General features: G+C 37.7%; 1 protein-coding gene across 8 annotated transcripts in view; it reads right to left on the bottom strand.

Moving 5' to 3' along the window:
- The window catches only part of ADD3 (adducin 3), a 159199-nt gene that overhangs the window by 17169 nt on the left and 117208 nt on the right, over positions 1–24822 (bottom strand). For all 8 annotated transcript variants that reach the window (XM_027851580.1, XM_027851582.1, XM_027851585.1 and 5 more), the window contains one exon: positions 11656–11879. In XM_027851580.1, the coding sequence (XP_027707381.1) occupies positions 11656–11850 (195 nt within the window). In that variant the 5' untranslated portion in view covers positions 11851–11879. The remainder of the gene's footprint in view (positions 1–11655; positions 11880–24822) is intronic.

The following is a 24822-nucleotide window of genomic DNA, read 5'->3' on the forward strand; positions in this document are numbered from 1 at the left end:
TAGAATTTTATTTGATTCACATTGTAGTATTATCCACCTGCCTTGTTTGAATTCTCTAAACCATAAGAAAACTATATCTAAAAAATATGGTATTTAACAGTTCCTGTCATATTTCCCAGAAATATATCAAAGCTATGTACTTCAAGACTTCTCACATATGCCCAGCTTAACTAGGCCCAAAATCTTTAATATGCAGATCAGACAAACTTGCTTCTCCCACCTGAGACTGTTTACCTAGTTTTTCTTTCAGAAATCCAGTGCCTAAGAATTAGAAATTGAGGAGATGTACATCAATTAGGAAATGGCTGAACAAGCTGTGGTATTAGATTGTGTTGGGCATACTACTGTTCTGTAAGAAATGATGAAGGCGGGGGCAGCTAGGTAGCGCAGTGGATAGAGCACCGGCCCTGACGTCAGGAGTACCTGAGTTCAAATCCGGCCTCAGACCAAACACTTGACACTTACTAGCTGTGTAACCCTGGGCAAGTCACTTAACCCCAATTGCCTTAAAAAAAAAAAAAAAGAAATGATGAAGGGGAAGGTTTCAGAAAAACCTGGGAAGACTTATATGAACTGATAAAAAATGAAGTGAGCAGAACCAGGAGAAGATTATACATAGTATCAGCAACACTGTAACAAGGATCAACTGTGAAAGACTTAGCTATTTTGATCAATACAATGATCCATGACAGTTCCAAAGGACTCATGATGAAATATGCTATCCACCTTCAAGAAAACTTATGAACTCTGAGTGTAGATTGAAGCATACTTTTTTTCACTTTCTTCTTCTTGCTTTTCCCCCCTGCAACATGATTAATATGGAAATATGTTTTGCATGACTTCACATGTCTAATGGGTATCACACTGTTTGCCTTTTCAATGGGTGGGGGAAAGTCCTGAGGGAGGGAGAGAATTTGGAACTCGTAACAAAAAATGAATGTTTAAAATTTTTTTTTAAAACTCTACAGCTTCTGAGTGTGAATTAACAGTATAATCAGAGAAAGCTGATGCAAAACATTGCCAGTTTGTTAGATATTCACAGGAAATATTTGGTTAACTACATGATATTCAAATTGGAGTAACTCTCTTGTCAATTCTTAATATGATATATTAAGATTAACTTTTATACATATTAGAAAACTTTGTTCATTCCTTTTCTAGACCATTAAGTGAAAAGTTCTCAAAGTATAGTGCAGAGATTCCAGGAGGTTTCTGAGATTCTTTCAGTGGATCCATGAGGTCAAAATTATTTTCATAATAATACTAAGATGTTTTAATTTCTAATACAGTAAATATAGGTAAAACCCACATATACAAAAGCTCTCTGGTTGAGGCTCTCAATAACTTTCAAGAGTATAAAGGGCTCCTGAGATCAAAAAGTTTGAGAACTACTGCTTTAAGCATACAAATAGTGAGCTCCACCTATAAGACATGGAGAAAATTTATACTCAATGATGAAAAGTGTAACCTTAGAATAAAAGTTTTATAATAGACAAATCCATGCCAATTGGCCAAGTTGTATTCTTGCAGTCCTGCCTCCTTCTGAGCTGTAATCAGACATTTCCTTATCTGCAGGCTTCATGTTTTGTTTTAATTAAACAAACATTAATTGAGCACCTATTATGTGCAGAGAGCTATTTGGCAAAGAGGGACAAAAAAAATGAATCAGATATGATTCCTGCCCCAAGGATTCAATTAGCTTTACAGACAAAATGGGATGCTCAATACCAACAGGGAGGATGTTTCCATTACACAATTAAAATAATACTTTCTATGTTCTGCAACCACCTCAAAAGGTACAATCTGAATGTGCCCCCAGCCCTTTAAAGTATGGAGAGGTTGCCACAATCCAGACCCTGATTTTTTTTTCCTGCTGGCATAAAAGGCATGAAGATACTGACTCTAGGAATGGTGGAGAGGATACTAGGGTAGTTCAAATAATATATCTTGCTCCCAGAGACATACCACATAATGACTTCTTCAGTTTTTGCATAGGAGGAGCTTGATTAACAGATTAAATGATTCTAATCATATATCTGCAGGTCAATTAAGTGCTTCCTTCCTGAAGCGTAGAGGTGATAGATTAGTTTTGTTATACTGTTAATTCAAACAAAGCTTGTACTATAGACCAACACATGCAACCAAACCCTTTGAGGTCTCTCCAGGCAGTAGGGTGCAGTAAGAAAACATGCTGAATTTTTGAATCAGAAGTTTGAATTTAAATCCCAGCTCTTCCATGGGCAAGTTACTCATCCTCTACGGGCCTAATTTTCTTGATTTGTAAAATGGAGTTGGGCTAGCTGAGCTTTAAGCTCAGCTCTAGCTCTAAGTTTGTGATCCTAATAGCAACATGTTTATATGTTAATAGGTTATGATTACTATTCTTCAAATTGAAGTAAACATAACAGGGTTTGGATTAGCAGAGTGATTAACTTTGGAAATTGTGATATGTGTAGAGTTCTTAGTTCAAATTCCTTCACCTGGCATTCAGAATCTTAAGAAATTGGGCCCCTATCTATATTCCCAGCCCCATTTCCCCCAGCTTAGTATTGTGGAGATTAAGAAAGACTTAGACTTGGAGTCAGGAGACGTGAGTCCAAATCTCAGCTGGGCTCACCTCTGAGCATGGGATCAATCATCTAGGAAACAATTATAATTCTTAACTATCTCGCAGGGTGTGCATCCCGGACCAAGGCCAGCCTTCCTGACTTTTGTCCTGCTGCTGGACTTCAAGGACTCTGGAAGAGAGAGTGAGGCTGACAACTTTGTGCAGCACTGCCTCACTGAAATCCAATTCATGCACCAGTCAAGATATGACCCCGTGATGTCACTGGTCCTTTTCAAGAACAAAGGACAACCTTGAAGGGTAGTTTGGAGGGCAGTGCTTTATAAACTCTGAAGACCCAACAGGAAGCTGAGCTGCATAGCTATTATTACTTTTCTTAATGAAACCTTTGTTCTAGTAAGGTTGTAGAGAAAGTTCCAGTCTTGGAGTCAGAAGACATTGATTTTTACATTTACTCATTTCGTGACTGGAGGCAAGTCCCACCCTCTCAAAGCCTTTATTTTCTCAGCTTTAAAGTGGGGATAACAGGGGCAGCTAGGTGGCCCAGTGAACAGAGTGCTGCCCCTCTGGCCTTGGACACTTGACACTTACTAGCTGTGTGACCCTGGGCAAGTCACCTAATGCTTAATACCTTGAAAAAAATAAATAAATAAAAATAAGATGAGGATAACAACTTTATTATTTACCTCACAAAGCTGTAAGGAAAAAACTTGACAAGGGATAGATGGAGGCGGGACTTGGCCTCAAATCCTGCTCTTGACACTTACCAGTAGGGTGACCAATGAACTATTCCGAGCCTGAATTTCCACTCTGTAGAATGGAGATAACAATGCCTGTGGGACACATTTTGCAACACTGTTTTGTGACTCAAATGTAAATAATGTATTAAAGAACTTTGTATCCTTTGTGGTGCTAAATAAATTTCAGATATTATACAAACTGAAGTTCTCATTGCTGTTGGTATCTCCTGAGCATGTCTTACATTTTCTTGCTTCAGTCCCTTTATTCAAGGCTTTTCTTGTGTCAGAAATACCTTCTGTCTCCCTTTGCTGCCTTCTGAATTCCTCCTACCTATCCTTAAGGTCAAGCTCAAATATCTGCTCCAAGAAGCTTTACCTAGTCCTAATCACTACAGCAGAAAGTGAGCTCTGTCCCCACTGAGCTCGACTAGCACTTACTGCTGCCTACACCATTTATCTGGCACTCTGGCTCCAGAGCTCTGTGATTTCTTCTTCGTCTGCATTTCCTCCCTCCATGGGGATAACAAACCCTTCACACCTTAGCAGACTCTTTCACAAATCTCTGTGGCCAAAAATATTTGTCTCTTTGTGACTAACCTTCCAGCAGTGAGCCTCTTGGAACCTGGCCAGGCCAGTCCTTAGATGACATACAATCTGTGGCTTGGTCTGTACTCAAAGCCTTTCTATGTCAGTAGATCCTGCCAAGAACTTGCACTCTATAGGCAAAATCTATGAGAATCTAGTTACCTCCTCACCAAGCTGTGGCTAAAAGCTGGACTTCAGTGGAGGGACACTATTCATACTGTTCTTTGTTGTATGACTACTCTCCAATACTAGTAGATTTTTGAAGGCAAGAACTGTACCTTATACATCTTTACCTCAGTTCACAGGACATATTAGACTTACAACAAGTATCTACTGAATAAATTCAGCTAGTTAGAACTTATTTTCCCCCATCTCAATAACCTTCAAATTCCAGAATTTGGAAAAAATTTCAACTTTAATCTGGATGGTGAGTCCACAGCAGCAATGATTCATTTCACAAAATATAAGCAGTGCTTTTTTTTTTCCTTAAAAAGCTTCATAAGCTAAAAGTCATTCACGAGAAATTCTCACCATATAATTTAGCCTGTCCATCATCCACTGGGGGAATGTGGTCTTCACCTTGAGGTGATGGCAAGAAAAGAGTCATCTCATCCTTCAATACTGGGCACATAAATGAATGGCCACAACTTTAGTTCATTCCCAGTGTGCTAGAATGAAGTGTAGTGATCCCAGAAAACAACTCAGAAAAGCATGGCTGAAGTTACCAGGTGAAAAATAAAAGTTTTAAACTAAAGAGAGGGTGATTTTTTTTCCTGGCAGAACTGAAAAATGTGTGTTTTAAATACATAGGGTTCCAGAGTTTGAAGTTCACACAGGTTAAGGCTATCCATTAGTACTCAGTATATTCACATTCACAGATGTTTAAAAGACTTTAATAAAATGAAAAGAATTTTGAAATTCTCTTTTTGAGTTTTTAAAAAAAAATTCTAACAGGCACAACTTTGAGGAGAAAGAAGCAGCAAGAGATGGAAAATGTGAAAACACAAAATAGGTGAGGATTAATTGTTTTAAAAAAAGCAGAAGGAACTATTTCAATGAATTTTAAACAAAACTAAATTACGGTTAATTTATCAGTCTTATTCAACTTCATTACAATGGAGGATCATTTAACAGAATACTGATGGATATTAAGATTATGGCAGAGGTTGGTGTTTTAAAAAATACATCTGGATGGATAACCTCATAATAAGTAATTACTGGGGGGAGGAAAACTAGAAAAAAATGGAAAAGATTACAGACTAGCTGTGCCCAAGGCACGCTGCAATTATGTTATTAGATCTCCTCTGAAGGGGGATTAGAAGCATTATAAATAAATTCAGAATTCCTCCATAAAGTAATGAATCCATCTGGAAAATAGATTATCACTGCCTGTTGAAAGGGAGAAAAACATAAAGATATGTCTTCTGGATAAGTTGTCTCTTGTGACAGTGTCTTAACATGAAGTCAACAAGTTAGCATGGTATCTTTTCAAGGACAGAATGTATAGAAAAAACACACACAAAGATAAAGAGTTTCTATAACTTAAGCTTCCCCCCCAAAACCCAAATAGGTAGTTGATGAATTTGCCAACTATTCAAATTATGGTATGTAATTAGCATTTTTAGACCTTGGTTATATACATATACATATTAGAATATACATGACTTTGAATTTCCACCTAACTTTAAGGTGTTTATAACATTTGACACTGTTTTGATTTGAAAAATTTTCAGGGTACCAAAATGCCCAAGTTATCACCGCCTACATGCTTGTCCTTTTTGGCAAATGACATCGAACATTTATTTTAACCAGTCTAAACTTCTTCTTGTGGAGGGAAGGCCCAGAAACTTGATTTTTTTTTTCTTTCAAGCCCACCAGCTGTTTTCCATTTTAAACAGTCAAGTTTAGCTAGGGCCTGTTGAGAAACTTTCAGTTTTTACTAACTCAAGGACCACCCAGTTCTTTACCAGTTTCTGAATTTAGACTTTACCTCACTAAGACTTGATGAGCAAGGGAACGAGACTACACCTGATTCCTGCATTCTGTCATGGGCACTTCATTATTTGTCTACAGAGAGTCCATACATTCCAATCTAGTGTTTCCATAGACACTATGTAGAGTTTATACAAGTCAAAGAGAACTTAGGCTTTTTCTCTGTTGCCTTAAAGCAATTTACAGAAAAACTAACTTTATCACTGCTATTTAATTGCTATTACTTAACTCATTTTCTCATTAAACTTTACCAAAGCAGTTTTCCATTGGAGAATATCTTATATTTGCTATGCCATGCAATTAAAATAAGAGGCATGTGGGTCTACAAACCTATTTTTTACTGTTTGGCAGTGAAGATTGGTAACTATGAAGTTCATTATGAAAATATTCTCTCTTCTGTTAAAAGAAAAAGAAGATTATCAAGAGTCACGTTGTAGTCAAGAAATGGCTGAGAAGTATCTGAAGAAAAGTGGATTTGAAGTCAGAAGTCCTGGATAGAGTAATCTTGGATGGCAAAGGGAAGGGGAAGATTGTGCTCCCCTTCTAATTTGTCTGCTCATGTGCTAGGATGTATACTGCTTATGTTTCTGTCACTCATACTTAGGATCACAGAATATTACTGATGGAAGGGACTAAATATAACCTAGTCTAAGCTAGCAATTTCACACACTGAAAACAGAGGCAAGCAAAATTACTAGCTCAAGGCCTTGAAATGAAATGGTGACAGATACCCATAGCTCTTCTTATCAATCAATCAATAAACATTTATTAAGCACCCACTATGTGTCAGAGTGAAGGATGAATCTTCATGTCAAGAAGCTTAAATCTAAATGGGTAAGATTACATATGTAAGTATATAGAGAATAAATACAAATTAAGACACAGTATTTGGGGTAGGAGGGTACTAGCAACTGGAATCAGGAAAGCTTCATTTATGTAAAAGATAGTACTTGATCTGTGTGTTAAAGGAAGAGAAAGATTCTATTCAGGGAGGTATTTGGGATGGCCCATGGGAGATGTAGTGTAGTGTGTGAGCAAAAGAGAGAAGGGTCAGTTTGGCTAGATCACAGAGTGTAGGTAGAGGAGTTATGTACAATAAGGCTAAAAAAAAATATAAGGTAGAGTCAGATTGTAAAGGGCTTTAAAAGTGAAATGGAGGAGTTTATATTTTATCCTAAAAGGCAAGAGGGAGTCATTGGGATTTACTGGGTAGGGGAGTAACATGGTCAGATATGTGCTTAGAGGAAATCACTTTAGAAAAAGTTTGGAGGACCCACTAGAGTGAGGGGACAGACTTGAGGCAGGGAAGGGCATTGTGATAATCCAGGTAAGAGGTGATGAAGGCCTGAGCTGAGGTGGTCATTGTGGCTTTTTAGTACAGCACCATGCTTTCAAAACTTCTGGTAAAACTTCTGACTTTTCAAAACATTTATAGGGCTGTTGGTTCTTTCTGAGTTTGGTTGACTTATCTGGGGCAAGGGAATCCGAAGAAGAGATAGATGAATTTTTCATCTTCATGGGGTTCCCATATTAGAAGAGTATTCTAAATAGAAAATAATATGAATGACTTTTTTGCACACTTAAATATATTATTTACAAATACTATAAGCTTTCATTCTTCACTTTTCTTGATTACGGCACACTCTCAGAATCTCTAAGCAAGGTTATAAAAAGTCCCCCTCCATTAGGGAGAGTGAAATCATAGCTCATCTTAAAGTAAAACACCCACCACAAGGTAAAATTCTGACTGTTCAATATGATGCTGCCTCTGCCTCCTTCTGCTCCTCCTCCTCTAATAGACCAAACATGAAAACATGGCTTCTTGAATCAGAAGTCACATGAAAACTCTATTCTTCTTATTCTTTTTAGTATTATGTTCATAAATGATCAAATACGTAGTATGAGAAGGGAAGTATACAGGCCCTTACTAAGTAGTACTGACCCAAATGATGAATAAAAAAAATTTAAGGACAGCAAAATTTGAAGAAATGGTGAAAAGTGAAGAATGGATCCTATACTTTTTAAAGCATAGGATGGCCCCAGGTGGAGAATAAGGAAAAGAAATGGAAGCTTTTGTTAACTACTGTGGGAATTAGAAATCCATGTTGTCACAAATTGGCAGGTTTTCTTCTCTTAGTGAGACTTTGATAGTACAAAGCTGCTGATTTACTGTTACTTTCCCTGAAGGCATTTCTATAGAAAGACAGGGATAATTAATTTGGGTTCCATAAACTTCATTTAAAAATATTTTGAAAAAAGTATTTCAGTAAGATTGTTTTACTTTTTTAATCCCATGTATATAATTTTATGCATGCAGAAGCATTATTCTGAGAAAAGGTCCTTAGTCTTCACTGACTGCCACTGGGGTCCATGACACACATGAAAGATTAAGAACCTCTGCTCTAAGATGAGAAGAAAGTTGTTCTACTGTTCAAATAGAGTTTTCATGCATCTTCCGGTTCAAGAAGCCACGTTTCCATATTTGGTCTATTAGCGATTTCTATTGCCTTGATTCTCTTTGGCCTCTGAATCCTAACTCTTTTGTCACATATTTGACTTCATCCAGTATCACAGCTCGTTTAAGAAATCTCCACTGAATCCTCCTCATCTGGCAAAAAGCAAAAAAGCAAACAACAACAACAATCAATTATCCCTTTAGAATGATGAAAGGGAAAACATTTGGAAAACAAAGCTTCTTCAGGGACAGACTTCTGTCAACCAAATCAGTGTATTACTCAGGAGGATTTGAACCCAGGGCTCCAGAGCTAAGAATGCACTTTGTGGATCCACTTCCATCACTTAAGATCATTAAAGAGGAGATACCTCACAGGACTCAAGGTTATTATGACTTACTACTCTATATTAGTATACTTAGGGGCACATGGGTGGTATAGTGGATACAGTGTGGGGCTTGATGTCAGAAAAACCAGTGTTCAAATCCTTTCTCAGACATTTAGTAGCTGTGTGACTCTGGGCAAATTATTTAAATTTAATTAAATTACTTAACCTCTCTCTATCTCAACTTCCTTATCTTTAAGATGGGGATAATAAAAGCATCTACTTCACACGGTTGTTGTGAGGATCAAGTGAGATAACATATGTGAAGCACTCTGCAAACCTTAAAGTGCTTATAAATGCTAGCTGCTATTATTATTATCATAATATTAAGGTAGAGATCTAAAAATGTAGCACACTTTTTCCCAAAGGTCTCATGCACAATATTTTAGACTCACTGGTCAGGATTTAGAAGAATTATCTGCCTATAATTTATTTTAAAAAATTAAATCACTGCCTACTTTTCTTCCCTCAGGTGATATCAAAATACAGGCACCTTTTATTCTTTACTAGTCACCTGGCAAAAAATGATTCACTTCACAAGGCCAGCTGGAAAGTGAAGATCTGGAAGACTGATCTAAGCCATTATTTTTTCATCTCCAGTGAGTGTAAAGATAACCAATATTGTTAAGCCAATTTGCAAATAGTGGAGGGAAAGAGAACCTGTGATTTCCTTGGCATAGGGAATTCCTCCCGAAGAAAGTCTCTCTACCAATGCAAATTGGCTCCTTCTCTGCAATTTATAGTCCTAGAGAGTTGCCTAGGCTATTAAGAGGTTAAGTGATTTGCCCAGAGTTGCAAAGCCATTATGAGTCAGAGGTGCTACCTGAACCCGATTTTTGAGCTCTGAGGCTGGCCCAGCTCTCTATCAGCAGGACCTTCCAATCTGCAAATGAGGAAAACAAAATAAAAATTCAATGGTTTGCTTGTCAGAGTCAGAGCCTAGGTAGGTAAGTAGGAGAAAGCTAGCAATGAGGTGAGAACTCTTTGCTGATTCTGCATCCACTAAACTGCAGGACAAAATAATGGCTCCAAAGGCACAAGTTTCCTTACACAAATTTTATTTTCTCACATATAACTAGGGGTCAATCATCTATTCTAAGTGTATTTCATAAATAACCTCAATATGTAAGGATTCTCAAGTCACTCTTCTTTAAGTTACGTTGTTACTATTTGCCACTCAAGATTGGTTAATACAGTTTATTCTTCTTGCCATCAGAGCTATTTGAATTCAGTTGATGATGATGAACAAAGTTAATACACCATTGTAGTATTTCCTAAATAGAAAAGGTGCAACTTATTTAAAAAAAAAAATCCAGATATTTGTTCACTCCTGAATTCTCTTTTTGTCCTTATTCTTTTATTTTAGAAATCTCATTTGTCTAAGCTCTGCACTGTTATGTGAGGCTAGAAGAACTAATGTTCAAACTGAAAAGCTCATCTTTTCCCTGAAGTGTTCCACTTCTGGAACCTTCAAGTATTTGCTGCTCCCTTTACAAGCAGGCCCCGTGGCTATTAGTCTGAGTCACTTGCATGCACGAGTTGCTTGGGGGGGCGAATCCCCAGTCTGCTTTTGATTCAAATTTTGCGATTTCACCCACAGGAAGTAAGAGAAATAATTTACTACAGTCACCTTGAACATCTCAATGTCTGCATACTCATTTTAATATCAGTTAGAAATCCAATATTCCCACAATGGGCTTCACATGACCATAAGCACTGCATGACGCCTTAGGACCATGCTAACTTCATTATGAATGCTGTTTTGAGTTCACTGTGCACATAACAAGCCAGTCTGACTGCATTAACAAATTTGAGCAATCCTTTACAATACAGTACTTGAAAGTTTAAATACTGATATCATCGTTATCCAGAAAACTGAGTCACAAACAAAAGGGTTCATCCAAGAACCACCTGAGCTGTGTTGGAGCCTGTGGTGAAAACATGCTGAGACTCCATGATCCCTCTATCACCTGTGGAGAAAGTATGTGCATTCTCTGCACTACTGTGGCTTTTCAATCATGTTCAATTAGGCTGCTCTCTCATCCTTCACAACCAACACATGGCCTTTGTGATTTTACTCTGAGGTTAGAGCAACAGTAACAATTCTTTTAGAGATCATTCAGACAATCTGGATGTTGTCTCAAAGACAGGATTACAGCCTGTTAATGAGAGGGGCTGGACTTCTGATTTCATGGGTATAGTGTTATTTAGAGAGAGAAAATAATGCAAATCCTCCTTTTTTCTACAATTTTTAGTATTAAGTGCCCACGGCACTGGGCAATTACATGAGCTGCCAAGGTCCACATATCTAGTATGTGTTAGAGGCAGCCCTGGAACCCAGGTCTTCCTGACTAAGCCCAGATCTCTACTGACCTCTACCCTGCCTCATTATAGGTTAGTATGCTTTTAAAATCAATTTAGTCAGGCTGGGAGTTTTGTTTTATAAAAATAGGTTTTAGATTACAAAATTATCTTTTCCTTCCCCTCTCTCATGCCTTTCTCCAACCCCCTTCTGAACATCCAGGTAACCACATGAAGGATGACATCTGTGCGTAAGCTGCATTTCACCAAGGTCCTGATTCCTACTAGATCAGTCATGCCTTTCTGCACTTCAGTGATTTCCCAGCCTGAGCTCAATGTCCTTGAGCTCACTAGTTGCTTTTGTACTTATCTAATGAAGCATAGCACCCAGAAAATTCACAAGAAAAAGTAATGCCTAGTGAATGCTAGTTTGTTCTTAAGTCTTTACAAGCCAAACATATAAATTAGCTGTCTGCTTCTCTGAAAGGATTGGGGGCCACTGGAACTTCCTTCACACCCATCCTCATCCTGATTTCCTTTTTCAATGGGGCATTTTGGGTTTTCCACCTCCACAGGTCAAAGGTTCCTAGGCAGGAAGAAAAACTATAGTTTCTTTAAATTGCTTTGACTCACAGGACTTTGCAGGATCTGAGTGACTCTCTTCCTTTGCTCCATCATATTGAAGTCTTGTCTTAAGTCTGGAGACATATTCCTTTCCCTAATGTATTCAGGGTCATTTTCATTGATGCGATCAAAATACCTCTCTTTATGAGGCATGCTGGGAGGGGGAGGAGTCGTGATCACTTCTGGATTAGCATCTGAACTCATGCTTCAAGGCTGTCAATTCCTCTTGTCACCTATATCAAGAAAAAGAGAAATGGGAGATGTGTACTAAGGTCATTACAAAATCTAACTTAAAGAATACAAGCATAGAATGCTTCCTGTCCTTCTAGTAATGATGGCAACATCCTTAAATACAGCAGTTTCTCAGATGAAATCAGATCAAGTTCTATCTTTGTGAAGATCTCCTAGGTAATGACACTAAACTGCAAACTATGTTTTGGAAGCTGATGAAAACAAGCAGCTAAATCATGATAATGGAATCAACTAATTGCCAAGTAGAATTGTGAAAGAAAACAGTGATTATAAAATTGAAAATTAGGATATTATTGAAACTGTAAAAGACCATAGATAATATCTATAATTCTATTGGCATTTTTTGATCTGAACAAAACCTGAACAAAAATATATCATTATGATCCACAAATAATACTTTTTTGTTTTCTTGATAGATTAAACATTGGCTTTATTTAATAAGTTCACTTCATTTCGTGACAATTTGCCAACACACTAAAGTAAATCGTTATTTCAGGATTTTCAAATAATTCAACAAATTCCCTGGAAAATGAGAATTGTGGGCAGATTAAAAGGGGTGTGAGTGTGTGTGTGTGTGTATGTATTTGCTTATAGCCAATGAAGTGATGTTTTGCTTGACTATGCATATTTGTTACAAAAAATGTTTTTCTTTTCTCCCTTTCTTTCAGTGGGGTGTGGGGTAGTGGGAGGGACAGAAAATATATTTCTCTTAAGTAAAAGAACGAGAACTGAGTGGTGCTACAAATGAGGTAACCATGTTGTTAGTTTTGCTTAATTATTCTACTTTGTTACAAGAGACTCATAGAGTGGGGATAATCTGGAAATGCTGGTTATGTCAAAATAAAACACATCACTAAAACTTTTTAAAAAATGAAAAAGATCTGGGTTTTAGTGGACAACAAGCTCAACGTGATTCAATAGTGTGATATAAATGCCCAGAAACTTAGTGTAATCTTAAACCGTATATGAAGAGGTATCTAGGTCACATTTCAAAGCAACAAAAATAGTGAATGGTCACTAAATCATGCCCCATGAGGACTAATGAAAAGAAATAATGATGGATATTTAACCTGGAGAAGAGAAGACTTAGAGAAGAATGTGATAACTCTCATTGAGTATCTGCAGGGCTGTCATACCAAAGAGGGGCCATACTTATTCTGCTTGGCGCCAAGGAGAATAACTAAGAGGGATTGATGAAAGCTGCAAAGAGGTACCTTGAGGTTTGATATAAGGAGACACTTCCTAGGAGTCTGAGTTCTTTCAAAGTGTGCCTGATGCAAAGGGTTTCATCAGACTTTCCTCCTTGGTAAAGTTGTTTCAAGTCAAGGCTGGATGACCACTTATTAGGGAGGAGAGGAGATTCTTGTTCAGGTAAGGGCTGGATTAGATGAAATCTGAGGTCCTTTCCAAACCTGAGCTTCTAGGATTCTGAAGATATATATGTTTTCATGAATAATTACAATATTTCTTGGCTTATGAGTCTCCATATTTGGTGGCTCCCAATCTTTTGTGGTTTATGTATATTTTTATTATATTGCACTTTTACTGGATTCTCTCAGTTACTATTTTTCAGTTAAGTAGCTTTTTCAAAAATTCACAAAGGATAATACAAGTCAAAGCAGAAAGAAGTAATTTATAACAAGGTAGGAGTCCCACCTTCTTGAAAGGAAAGCTGTAATCAAAAGCCAGTGGAAGTTTTAAAGTCATCAATGGAGAGGTACAGAGTAGAGTTTTCAGGACAGGGTAAACAAATATCTGGTCCAGGTAGAAAGAGAAGCTAATGGAGACAAGCAAAATCCACAGAGCTTGTTCCATGGGCTTTTATTATTTGCTCACTCACAAAGTTCAGGAAACATATCTAATATGAAAAAATGTACCCAGAAATAAGTGGAAAAAGTACCCTAAAATTCACCATACTTTAGTTAGCTTAAGAAAACTTTTGATTTGCAAAGATAATACTTGAATTTCAAATCAGAAAGCATTAAAAGGAATAAAAAAAGGAAATTAAATCATGCCTCAATCAATAAAACATTTAGTAGGCACCTACTACATGCTAGGCACTGTGCTAAAGACACCAATAATAATGAGAGCATATTGATTTTGAATATATATGCAGAGAATAATATAGTGGCTAAATTTACAAAGAAAATGTTGATGGTTTTACAAGAAGAAAAACACTGAAAATCAATAGGAGATGAGTAATGTGTTACCTGTGTACCCAACAACGAATACAGGGTTTAGAACGTAACAGTCATTTAATAAATGCTTAAGTGATTTATAATACGAGTTTTGCATATATGTTCTGAGTTGATACGTGCATTAAAAGAATTAATGATGGTTTCAGAAAAACTTGTGTGAACTATACACTAACAACATTGTAAAGACAAACAAGTTTGAAAGACTTAGGAATTCTGATCCCTGCAGGGACCAGCAATGGTGAATCATACTATCCACTTTCTGAAATAGAAGTGATGGACTCAAGAGAATGACATATTTTTGGAGGTGGTAATGTGAGAATTTGTTTTGTTTTAAGTATATATAGTTGTTAAACATCTTTTTAAAAAGGGGGGGGAGAAGGGAAGATGGGAGGGAGTGAAAACAGACACATATGGGTATACACATATGTAAACACAACTGGTAATAGGTCAATGAGAATCCAACCCTTATCAACATTTGAAGCTTTGGGGCACAGTGCATCGAGCACCTGGCCTGGAGTCAGGAATACCTGAGTTCAAATATGGCCTTTGCATCAGACACACTTTGAAAGAACTCAGATTCCTAGGAAGTGTTTCATTATGTCAAACCTCAAGGTACCTCTTTGCAGCTTTCATCAATCCCTCTTAGTTATTCTCCTTGGCACCAAGCAAAACAAGTATGGCCCCTCTTTGATATGACAGCCCTGCAGATACTCAATGAGAGTTATCACATTCTTCTCTAAGTCTTCTCTTCTCCAGGTTAAACATCCATCACTATTTCTTTTCATTAGTCCTCATGGGGCATGATTTAGTGACCACTCACCATTTTTGTTGCTTTGAAATGTGACCTAGATACCTCTTCATATACGGTTTAAGATTACACTAAGCTTCTGGGCTTTCATATCACACTATTGAATCACATTGAGCTTGTTGTCCACTAAAACCCAGATCTTTTTCATTTTTTAAAAAGTTTTAATGATGTGTTTTATTTTTACATAACCAGCATTTCCAGATTATCCCCACTCTATGAGTCTCTTGTAACAAAGTAGAATAATTAAGCAAAACTAACAACATGGTTACTTCATTTGTAGCACCACTCAGCTCTCGTTCTTTTACTTAAGAGAAATATATTTTCTCTCCCTCCCATTACTCCACACTCCTTTGAAAGAATGGGAGAAAAGAAAAACATTTTTTGTAACAAATATGCATAGTCAAGCAAAACATATCACTTCATTGGCTATATGCGAACACAAACAAACACACCCACCCACACACACACACACACACACACACACACCCCTACTCACACCCCTTTTAATTTACTCACAATGTTCATTTTCCAAGGAATTTGTTGAATCATTTGAAAATCCTGAAATAACTTTCATTTTAGTGTGCTGGCAAATTGCCACTGGAGTGAAGTGAACCTATTAAATAAAGCCGTTTAATCTATCAAGAATGCAAAAAGTATTACTATGGATCATAATAATAGAGATGTGGTTTCATTCAGATCAAAAAATGCCCATAGGCATTTACCGGCTGTGTGATCTGTAAAATGGACATAATAATAGTACCTACCTCTCAGGGCTGTTGTGAGGATCAGATGAGATAATTGTAAAGCACTTAGCACAGTGCCTGACACAGAGTGAATGCTATATAAATGTTAGCTATTAGCTATCATGGGCAGTCCCCTGGGCTGACACAGAGTACAGTCTTTTGTTATTGTTGTTGTTGAGTTGTTTCAGTCATGTCCAACTCTTTGTGACTCCATTTGGGTTTTCTTGGCAGAAATACTGAAGTGGTTTGCCATTTCTTTCTCCAACTCATTTTACAGATGAGGAACTGAGGCAAACATCAAACTGATAAATCTTCCAGACTTCAGGCTGGGTACTCTATCTACTGTGCCAGCTTAGCCACTCATAATAAAGAGCAAATTTAGCTGGTCTATTCAGTGAATGAAGAGAAATAATGTTAAATACGTCCAGAAAAGTAGACCAGAGCCACATTGTGCAAGACTTTCAAAGCTTCACACCTTGGAAGTTCCCCATGCTCCCTGGGCCTCTGCCTTTTTCATTGGCTGGCTTCTCCCAGAACTCCTCCTTAAAGATGGTGCTCAGACCAGCCATATCTCACTCCTCTCCAGATGGCCTTTTAGACTTACATGCCACTCTCCTCTCCCCATCATTTTTTGTTTCCTCCTACTGGAGGAAACAACAGGTTTACGCATAAATAAATACAAAAAACATATATAACAAATACATTTTGGGAGAGCACTAACAGTAGGAAAGGGCAGTTGATCTGAGCTTTGGAGGAAGTAAGGGTTTGTAAAGGCAGAGGTGGAGGGAGGTGTGCATCCCAGACATGGGGGACAGCCCACACAAAAGGATGTAGTTGGAAAATGACATGCTGTATGCAACCAGGCTGCTATATTCGACTTCTCTACCATGCCCCCTCTTTCAGCTTCTTCTCATGTGTGATTTTTCCCCATTAGAATGTGATCTCCTTGAGGCCAGGGACTCTTACTTTTTGCTTGTATATGTATTCCCAGCACTTGGCACAGTACCTGACATAGGGTGGTGCAGTGGATAAAGCACAGAGCTTGAAAAAGAAGATTCATCTTCTTGAATTCAAATCTGGTCTCGATACTTATTAGTTGTATGACACTGGGCAAGCCACTTCACCCTGTTTGCCTCAGTTTCCTCATCTGTAAAATGAGCTAGAGAAAGAAATGGCAAACCACTCTAGTATCTTTGCCAAGAAAACCCCAAAAGACTTGGACAGGACTGAATAACAACAACAACAAATGGTTATTAACTGAAATGCTTTGTTGATTGACTTTAAATGCCAAGATGGAAAAGATGAAATACCACATTGTATGGTACCTAGCTATTGGTTTATCATGGCAGAGCAGCAGCACCTTTACCAACTCCTCCCTGTGGGATGCTGTCTTGGACGATGATGAATTCTACAGCCAATAAAAAAAAATTAGTTTATTCTGCAGAACAGTTACATTATCTTGGACAAAAGGACTCTGCATTTGCCACATACCTGCTCTAGCTAGCAGACTCTTATGTTTGGAAATAGTATCCTTCAGGAGATACTTAAAACTGGCCTGCAAAGGGAGTGGTAGAGGTGGTGGTGGTGTTGGCAACAGTGGTTAAGGACTAGCAACTGCTACAGCTTTGGCAGCCAGGTGGTGCAGTGGATAGAGCTTTGGGCCTAGAGTCAGGAAGCCCTGAGTTCAAATCCAGACTCAGAAATATTTACTGGTTATGTGAACTGGGGCAAGTCACTTAGCCTGTTTCCTCAGTTTCTTCAACTATAAAATGGGGATAAGAATAGCATCTACCTTACAGGGTTGTCTCAAGGATCAAATGAGATCATATTTGTAAATGCTTAGCACGGTGCCTGGTATATAACAGACACTATATAAATGAGTATCCCCTCCCTACCCCTTATAGCAAAACAACAACACTGCACTGGTCTCGTCCTAAGTCCCAGCTATTCTAGGAAGATGTCCAGTTCCTCAGACCATAAATTTCTCAGAGACTTAATAGCTTGACCAGGAGCAGTGCTCATTAGGCCATGTGCTGCTCCCTCAGTGTCCTCCCACCCTCCCCTGTAGCCTGGCATTTCCTTGCTATTCAGACACTGGGAAGTTCCTGCAGTGGATGGTTTCCATGTATAGGTCTGGGGTTGGCAGTCCATTGTACAATGGAGACAAGAATATGTTTAGTGGTGGGGGGAGGGGGCTAATCAAGGGAAATGCTAAAGAGTAAGCAAGACATGAACTTGTTCCTCTTAATAATAAAAGCTGATGTTTATATAGTGCTGTTGTTCACAATGCACTTTAAAAGAAACGATGGACTACAAAAGGCTCTTCCCCTTGCTCCCCCTCAAAGATTCTGTACTACTAGAAAGTAGTAAGACTCAAAGGCAAGATTCAAACCCCAATATTCTGACTTGTGCTCTTATTATTCCCATTTTACAGATGAGAACACAGAGGTCTACAGAAGTTAAATGACTTGCCTAAGATTACATAGCTAAACTAGATCTATACCCCCCAAAGAGATCAAAGAAAGAGGAAAAGGAGCCAAATGTACAAAAATATTTATAGCAGCTCTTTCTGTGGTGGCAAAAACTGGAAACTGAGGGGATGCCCAGCAGTTGCGGAGTGACTGAACAAATCATGGTATATGAATGTGATGGAATACTATTGGGCTGTAAGAAATGACGAAGAGGGTGGTTTTAGAAAAACTTGAGAAGATTTCTATGATTTGATGCAAAGTGAAGTGAGTAGAACCAGAACAATGTATACAATAACAAAATATCGTAAAGAAAATTAATTTTGAAAGACTTAGTAACTCTAATCAATACAATGACCAATCACAGTTCCAAATGATTCATAATGAAACACGCTCTCCACTCACAGATAGAGAACTGATGGACTCAGAGTACAAACTGAAACATATTTTCCTTTATTAATTTTTTTGTGGACATGACTAATTTAAGAATTTGTTTTGCACTTCTATACTTATTTATATCGAGTCTTACTTTCCTTGCCTTTTCAATAGGCAAGGAGGGGTAGGAGGATGGAGATAACTTGAAGCTGAACTAAAACTGAATTTAAAAAAATAAAAATTAAAAAAAATTAAAAAAAACTAATAGAGTCAGATTTCAATCTATGATTTCTGACCTCAAGTTCAGAAAACTTTGTGCTTGGTTCTCAATCCAAAGGATTGAACAAGACAACACCGAGTCCAGGTCAAATCTAGTACACAGTGTTTAAGGTCAATAAGCCCCCCCAAAGTCTAGGGAGGTAGCCACTCAAGGCTTTTATCTGTAGCGGCCTGTGTCCCTCCATCACTCTGTGGGAGTTCCTGTCTGTGCTACCTTGTGTGGATGAATACCATATATGCCAAAATATTAGAATTTCTGGGATGCTAGAATATAAGGACAATAGAACAACATGTTTGAAGTTGGGACTGTATAAGAAAATCAGGGATATGTAGTTGACATAAGTGAAGGGTTACTAAAGGGCCCTTTCAAGTGAGCTATTTTGGGTTGGTTATATGTCAGGGGATGTCTACTTTCAGCTTTCAGTTGTGCCCATCTAGAATTTGCATTTAGAAATAGCTCTGTGTGTCTATGTGCACGCGTGTGCACACACACAAAGAGAGAGCAAGCAAAAAACAACCATATATAGTAATTTCTTAGCAAGTTTAATGTTCTCTATTGATTCTGGTAATTTAATGGGGGTTTTCTATAATACTGAATAGCAACTATGTTTATCACAAAAGTAAAATTTTTCAAATATGTATCATGTATAGAGTATGAAAATTACGTGTTATCCTACTGGACTTTAGCAGCTATTGGTGTTTCCCTACTAGAGACTCCTTTCCCTAAAAGATTTTGTATTGAAGTATGCGTTAGAGAAGAAAATCTCATCTTTATCCCACACTGATGTTAAAATAAACATATCATACTTCATAAACCCCATCAGATAACAACCTCACCAAAGTGTCATGAGACAGAGTATGAGGTAGGAGGTAGGAAAGAGAGTTACCAAACATTATAGGGATCAGTCTTTAAGTCAATTATCTTTGAGAAAGTCTTTGTTTCTAAATTACCTTCCTAATAATAGCTCTCCCAGTAAGCTTTCAAGCTAGTTTGAATAAATTTAACCAAAAAATTCCAAATTGCTCTTTGGTAGGTAGCTTTACAAAACAATTCCAGCCACAGTCAATGTGAGAATTTTAGTTTTACTCTGAATATTTATTACAAGGTCTTTGTTTTTCTGTTCTTTTTGAAAGGTACAGAGGAAAAAGGGGTGAGGAGATGAAGGGTAAACAACAACAGAGAGTCACTGAAGCATCTTTTAAAAAATATATAACAGAGACCAGATGGGAGGCCAGAAGAAGCAGAGAGAAGCTTTGAAAGCTATAGTTTGAATTTCTTATATACTTAAAAAAATAATTTTCCCCCAGTTACATGTAAAAACAAATTTTAATATTTGTTTTTTTTTTTTAATTTTGAGTTCCACATTCTTTTCCTCTCTCCCTCCTCTCTGAGACTAAGTAAGCAGTCTGATATAGGTTATACATGTGCAATTTTGTAAAACATATTTCCACATTAGTCATTTTGTGGAAGAAAACTTGAACAAAAAAAAAAAAAGAAGAGAAAAACAGTATGCTTCGGTCTGCATTGAGACTATCAGTCCTTTCTCCAAAAGTGGAGAACACTTTTCATCATGAATCCTTCAGGATTGTCTTAGATTACTGCCTTGCTGAGAATAGCTAAATCATTCACAGTTGATCACTGTACAATGTTGCTGTTTCGGCCAATTTTGCTTTTTAGGGCATTTTTCTCTTCCTTGGCTTTTTGGACCTCTTTTGCCATTTGGGTTAGGCTATTTTTTAAGGTGTTATTTTCTTCAGTACTTTTTGGGTCTTCTTTAGCAAGCTGTTGACTTGTTTTTCATGATTTTCTTGCATCACTCTCAGTTTTTCCTCTACTTCTGTTACTTGCTTCTCAAAATCCCTTTTGAGCTCTTCCAAGGCCTGGGACTGATTCATATTCTTCTTGGAGGCTTTGGATGTAGGAGCTTTGGCTTTGTTGTCTTTTTCTGGTTGTATGTTTTCATCTTCTTTGTCACCAAAGTAAGATAATATAGTCTGACTCTTTTTGCGCTGCTTACTCATGATCCCGGCCAATTACTTGAGTTTTAAACTCTTTGTTAAGGTAAAAGTCTGCTTCCAATGTGAAGAGTGTACTGTCCCAAGCTTTGGGGGTTTATACAGCTGTTTTCAGAGGTACTTCTAGGGACCTGTAAATTTTCAGTTCTTCCAAGGTGGTCTGATAAGGGTCGAGGTGTTTCCTCTCCACTGCCACAAGCTCCACCGCACCAGCACTCCTCCTCACCCCAGGACGCCCAGGACCGCCCCTCAGAACTGTGACCCAGATCCAAGCACGGGTAAAGCAAGGGCTTCCTGCCTCAGCACTGGCAAACAGATCCATGCAATCCCCCTCTGATCAGTCACTAAATTCCCCCTCAGTCTGTGGGCTGGAAGTTCAGGAAAAAGCTGCGGCCCTCACTCGACACATGCGGCTGGGACTTAGCTCCTCTCTCACTGCACTCACAGACTTTTCCTGTCTTTGGCGTTCATGGGTCGAGAAGTCTGGAAACCACCACAGCTGCCCACGATTCAGTCCTCTGAGGCCTGCTCCAGGGTCGCTGTGGCCTGCGCACCCACGCCGAACTGCGCTCCTCTCCCCGCCCAGCACGATATACCTTTATGATCAGCCATCCAGGCTGTCTTTGGCTGGAATTTTGTTTCACTGTCTTTTTGTGGGTTCTGCTGCTTTAGAATTTGTTTAGAGCCTTTTTTTTAGGTATTTGGAGGGCTTTGGGAGAGAGCTCAAGACAGTCACTGCTTTCCCTCCACCATCTTGGCTCCGCCCCACAATGTTGCTGTTACTGTGTACAATGTTCTCTTGGCTCTGCTCACTTCATTTTGCATCAGTTTATGTAAGTTTTAACTGGTTTTTCTGAAATCCACCTGCTCATCATTTCTTTTAACACAATAGTATTCCAAAACAATCATATACCACAACTTGTTCCGCCATTCCCCAATTGATGGGCAATACCCTCAATTTCCATTTCTTTGCTACCCCAAAAAAAGCTGCTATAAATTTTTGTACATGTAGGTCCCTTCCCCTCTTTTTTGATCTCTTTGGGATACAGACTTAGTATTGCTATTGCTAGATCAGAGATGAGTATGCACAGTTTTATAGCCCTTTCGGCATAGTTCCAAATTGCTCGCCAGAATGGTTGGATCAGTTCGCCACTCTGCCAATAGTTCATTAATGTCCCAGTTTTCCCACATCCCCTCTTATGTACTTTTTAAAAAGCAAGCTGCACATAATGGATATCTGCAGTCTCATGTACAATCTTCTCTTTCTGTTTTACTATCTATGTAGAAATGCCCATTTCATTTGTGTTTAGGTTCAAAATACAAATAAATTACATTTTAAAACAAAGACAGTCATGGCTCTATTCCTCAGAAGCAAATTTTTCTTAAATAGTTTCTTTTAAAAAATAGGTCAGTGAGTATCACAGAAAATATGTTTAGGTCCCTAAACTGTTCACATACATAGATGAGCCTAAAAAGTAATGTGATTCTTTTACTATTTGTTCATTCTTAGCTTTCACAAAGATAAAACAATTGCTATTAGTATTGATAACAAGCCTACAATTTGTAAAAGAATTTATAACTAATTCTAATAAAGTCTAGTAACTCTTTATAACTCTCTACTACCAATTATTCATAAATTTCATAAAATTAACCCTTTCTTCAACTCTTTTACACATGGATGGTCTAATGAATTCTCCCCTGAGGTCTCTGACATTATTTAACATAGCTCCTCATCCCTCAAGCTCTATAGTAACAGAAATGGCAAAATTGATGATTTAACTTGATGTAAACCATGTAAAGAAATCAATAATGTAGTATGCATAGTCTGTGCTCTAGTTATATTTCCTAACACACCATGAATCCCGGCTTCCAGAGAAGGAAATATTTTAAGTAGTTTATCTGAGTAACCAGATTGTCTCTGAAGGAAAAAGCATGGATTGTGTTAGTGGTAAGTGCAAAACATTTTTCACTGTGAACAATCCGGGAGTAGTTATGGAACACAAAATGGGCTTACATAACAATTTCTTCAAATCAAGGACAGTAAAATGAGAAGTTGTCCTGGGAGACATGAATAAACTTTATAAAAACAATTTTAATGGGCCCTTGGTCCTAACAGAGCACTAGTCTTTACACACCAGAGCAAGGAGAAATATTTAATCAGTTTTGCATTTATTGAGAAACTTTTCCTTTGTAAAATTTCTTGCTGAAGCCAGGTTTAATTTGAACAAAGACAGGAACAATTCAGTCAGTCACCCAGTCAATTAAGACAGAAACAGTCCCTGCCCTCAAGATGCTGACATCCTAATGGGGGAAACAATGTATAAACAACTATGTACAGACAAAGTACATACAGAGTAAATTGGAGAAAATTTCAGAGGGGGGGCATAGATATTAAGGGGCACTGAGAACGGCTTCTTGCAGAAGGTGGGATTTTAGCTGAGACTTGAAAAAAAAAACAAACAGGGAAGCCAGGAGGCAGAGAATGAGGAGAGAGAGTATTCCTGTCATGTGCGATAGCCAGTGAAAATGCAGAGTTGGGAGAATAGCAATTAAATTAGTATCCTAGAAAATTCAAACTGTGAGTGAAGCAAGTGTTTGATTATTTTTTTGGACAAGTGCAATACAAGGATGAATTCAGCATGAAATTGAGTAGCAGGAAGAGATTATACAGTATTGTGCTTGGGACACCATTCAATGCTTTCAATGTTTTCAAACAGCATGTGTTATGCAAATCCTTCTTAATAATACTAATATTCTCTTATTGATACTATGTGGCTCTGAATTGTTGGATACCACAATTTCAGTAGTATCTAAAGAACAATGGAAATATGAATGGTGGGCATTAAAGACTGTAGCAAGTTACCAACAGTGATTTGCAGATGAGATATATGTGAGACCAGAAAAGGATATGGGGCATTTGTTAAGCGAGAATAAGAGACAATGATGGACAGACCTATTGGTACACTGGTATCTCTAATACACTATAAGGACAAGAGAAATCCTTCTAGTACACTGAGTAAGATTTTCTGTGGAAGATCTATGGGAAACCATGAATAGGAACCCACAGGATTAGAAGGAATACAGGAGTTGTGCAGGAATACCTTTACCAATTAAATCATTAATTTATCAAGTTCATACATCTTTGTTGTAACTTCCTTTCCACAATACTATACTGCCTTCTGAGGAAACTGAACTGGAAGAACTGGGTTCTAGACCCAGGTTTTCTGCTGACTAGCTGTGTGACTTTGTCTTAAGTATTTTTCCTCTCTAAGCCTTACTTTATCCATTTATACAATGGAATTAGGCTAGATATTGAAGGTTCTTCAAACTCCAAAATTCAATGATGCTGTGAATATATCCTCCAAGACACATATATAAACAGATGTATGACATCTGTAATTCTGATCTGCAGTTATATTCACTGTCTCTGGAAACAGTCTAGCGATAATAGTTGTCCTTGCTTTGGGTAAAGGGTCAGAGTTTGACATGGGACTGCTGTCATGATCTGAAAGAGAGGAAGTGATTGTAAGATTCTATGGATCGAACAACTGATTCCAAACATACCCATTTCCAGCTGACACTTTAAATGGCCTAAATTCTGGATTTGATCCTCCTTATAACTCTGTCATGTCTGAAGAACCAACTATGACTATCATTATATTTTGTTTTAAAAAAAAATCCTATATGGTCTTCTTTTATTTGAAGATAAAAAAAAAAGCAGGCTTCAACATTAATGCCAAAAAAATATTTTGTTGATTTGATGAACTTCTTCCTAAAGAGGATATTTTACAGAAAAATATTTAAAGCCTAAATAAAGCTTATTTTAATAAATCTTGTCTATAAGTTTTTATAATTGCAATAAGAATATATTTAAACAATCATAAGTTTATGACACAAATGGATGAAACAGCTCAGAAATTCAAAATTATGACCAGAGTGATTTCGAAGGTGAAGAGGGAGTAAGAAGAAAGAGAAAGGAAAAAAGAGGAAGGGTGATGGGCAGAGACAGAAATGGGAAGGAATATTTCACAGATGTG

Source organism: Vombatus ursinus, unplaced genomic scaffold (assembly GCF_900497805.2).
Source record: "Vombatus ursinus unplaced genomic scaffold, bare-nosed wombat genome assembly UNPS02009205.1, whole genome shotgun sequence".
In the NCBI taxonomy this organism is placed as follows: Eukaryota; Metazoa; Chordata; class Mammalia; order Diprotodontia; family Vombatidae; genus Vombatus; species Vombatus ursinus.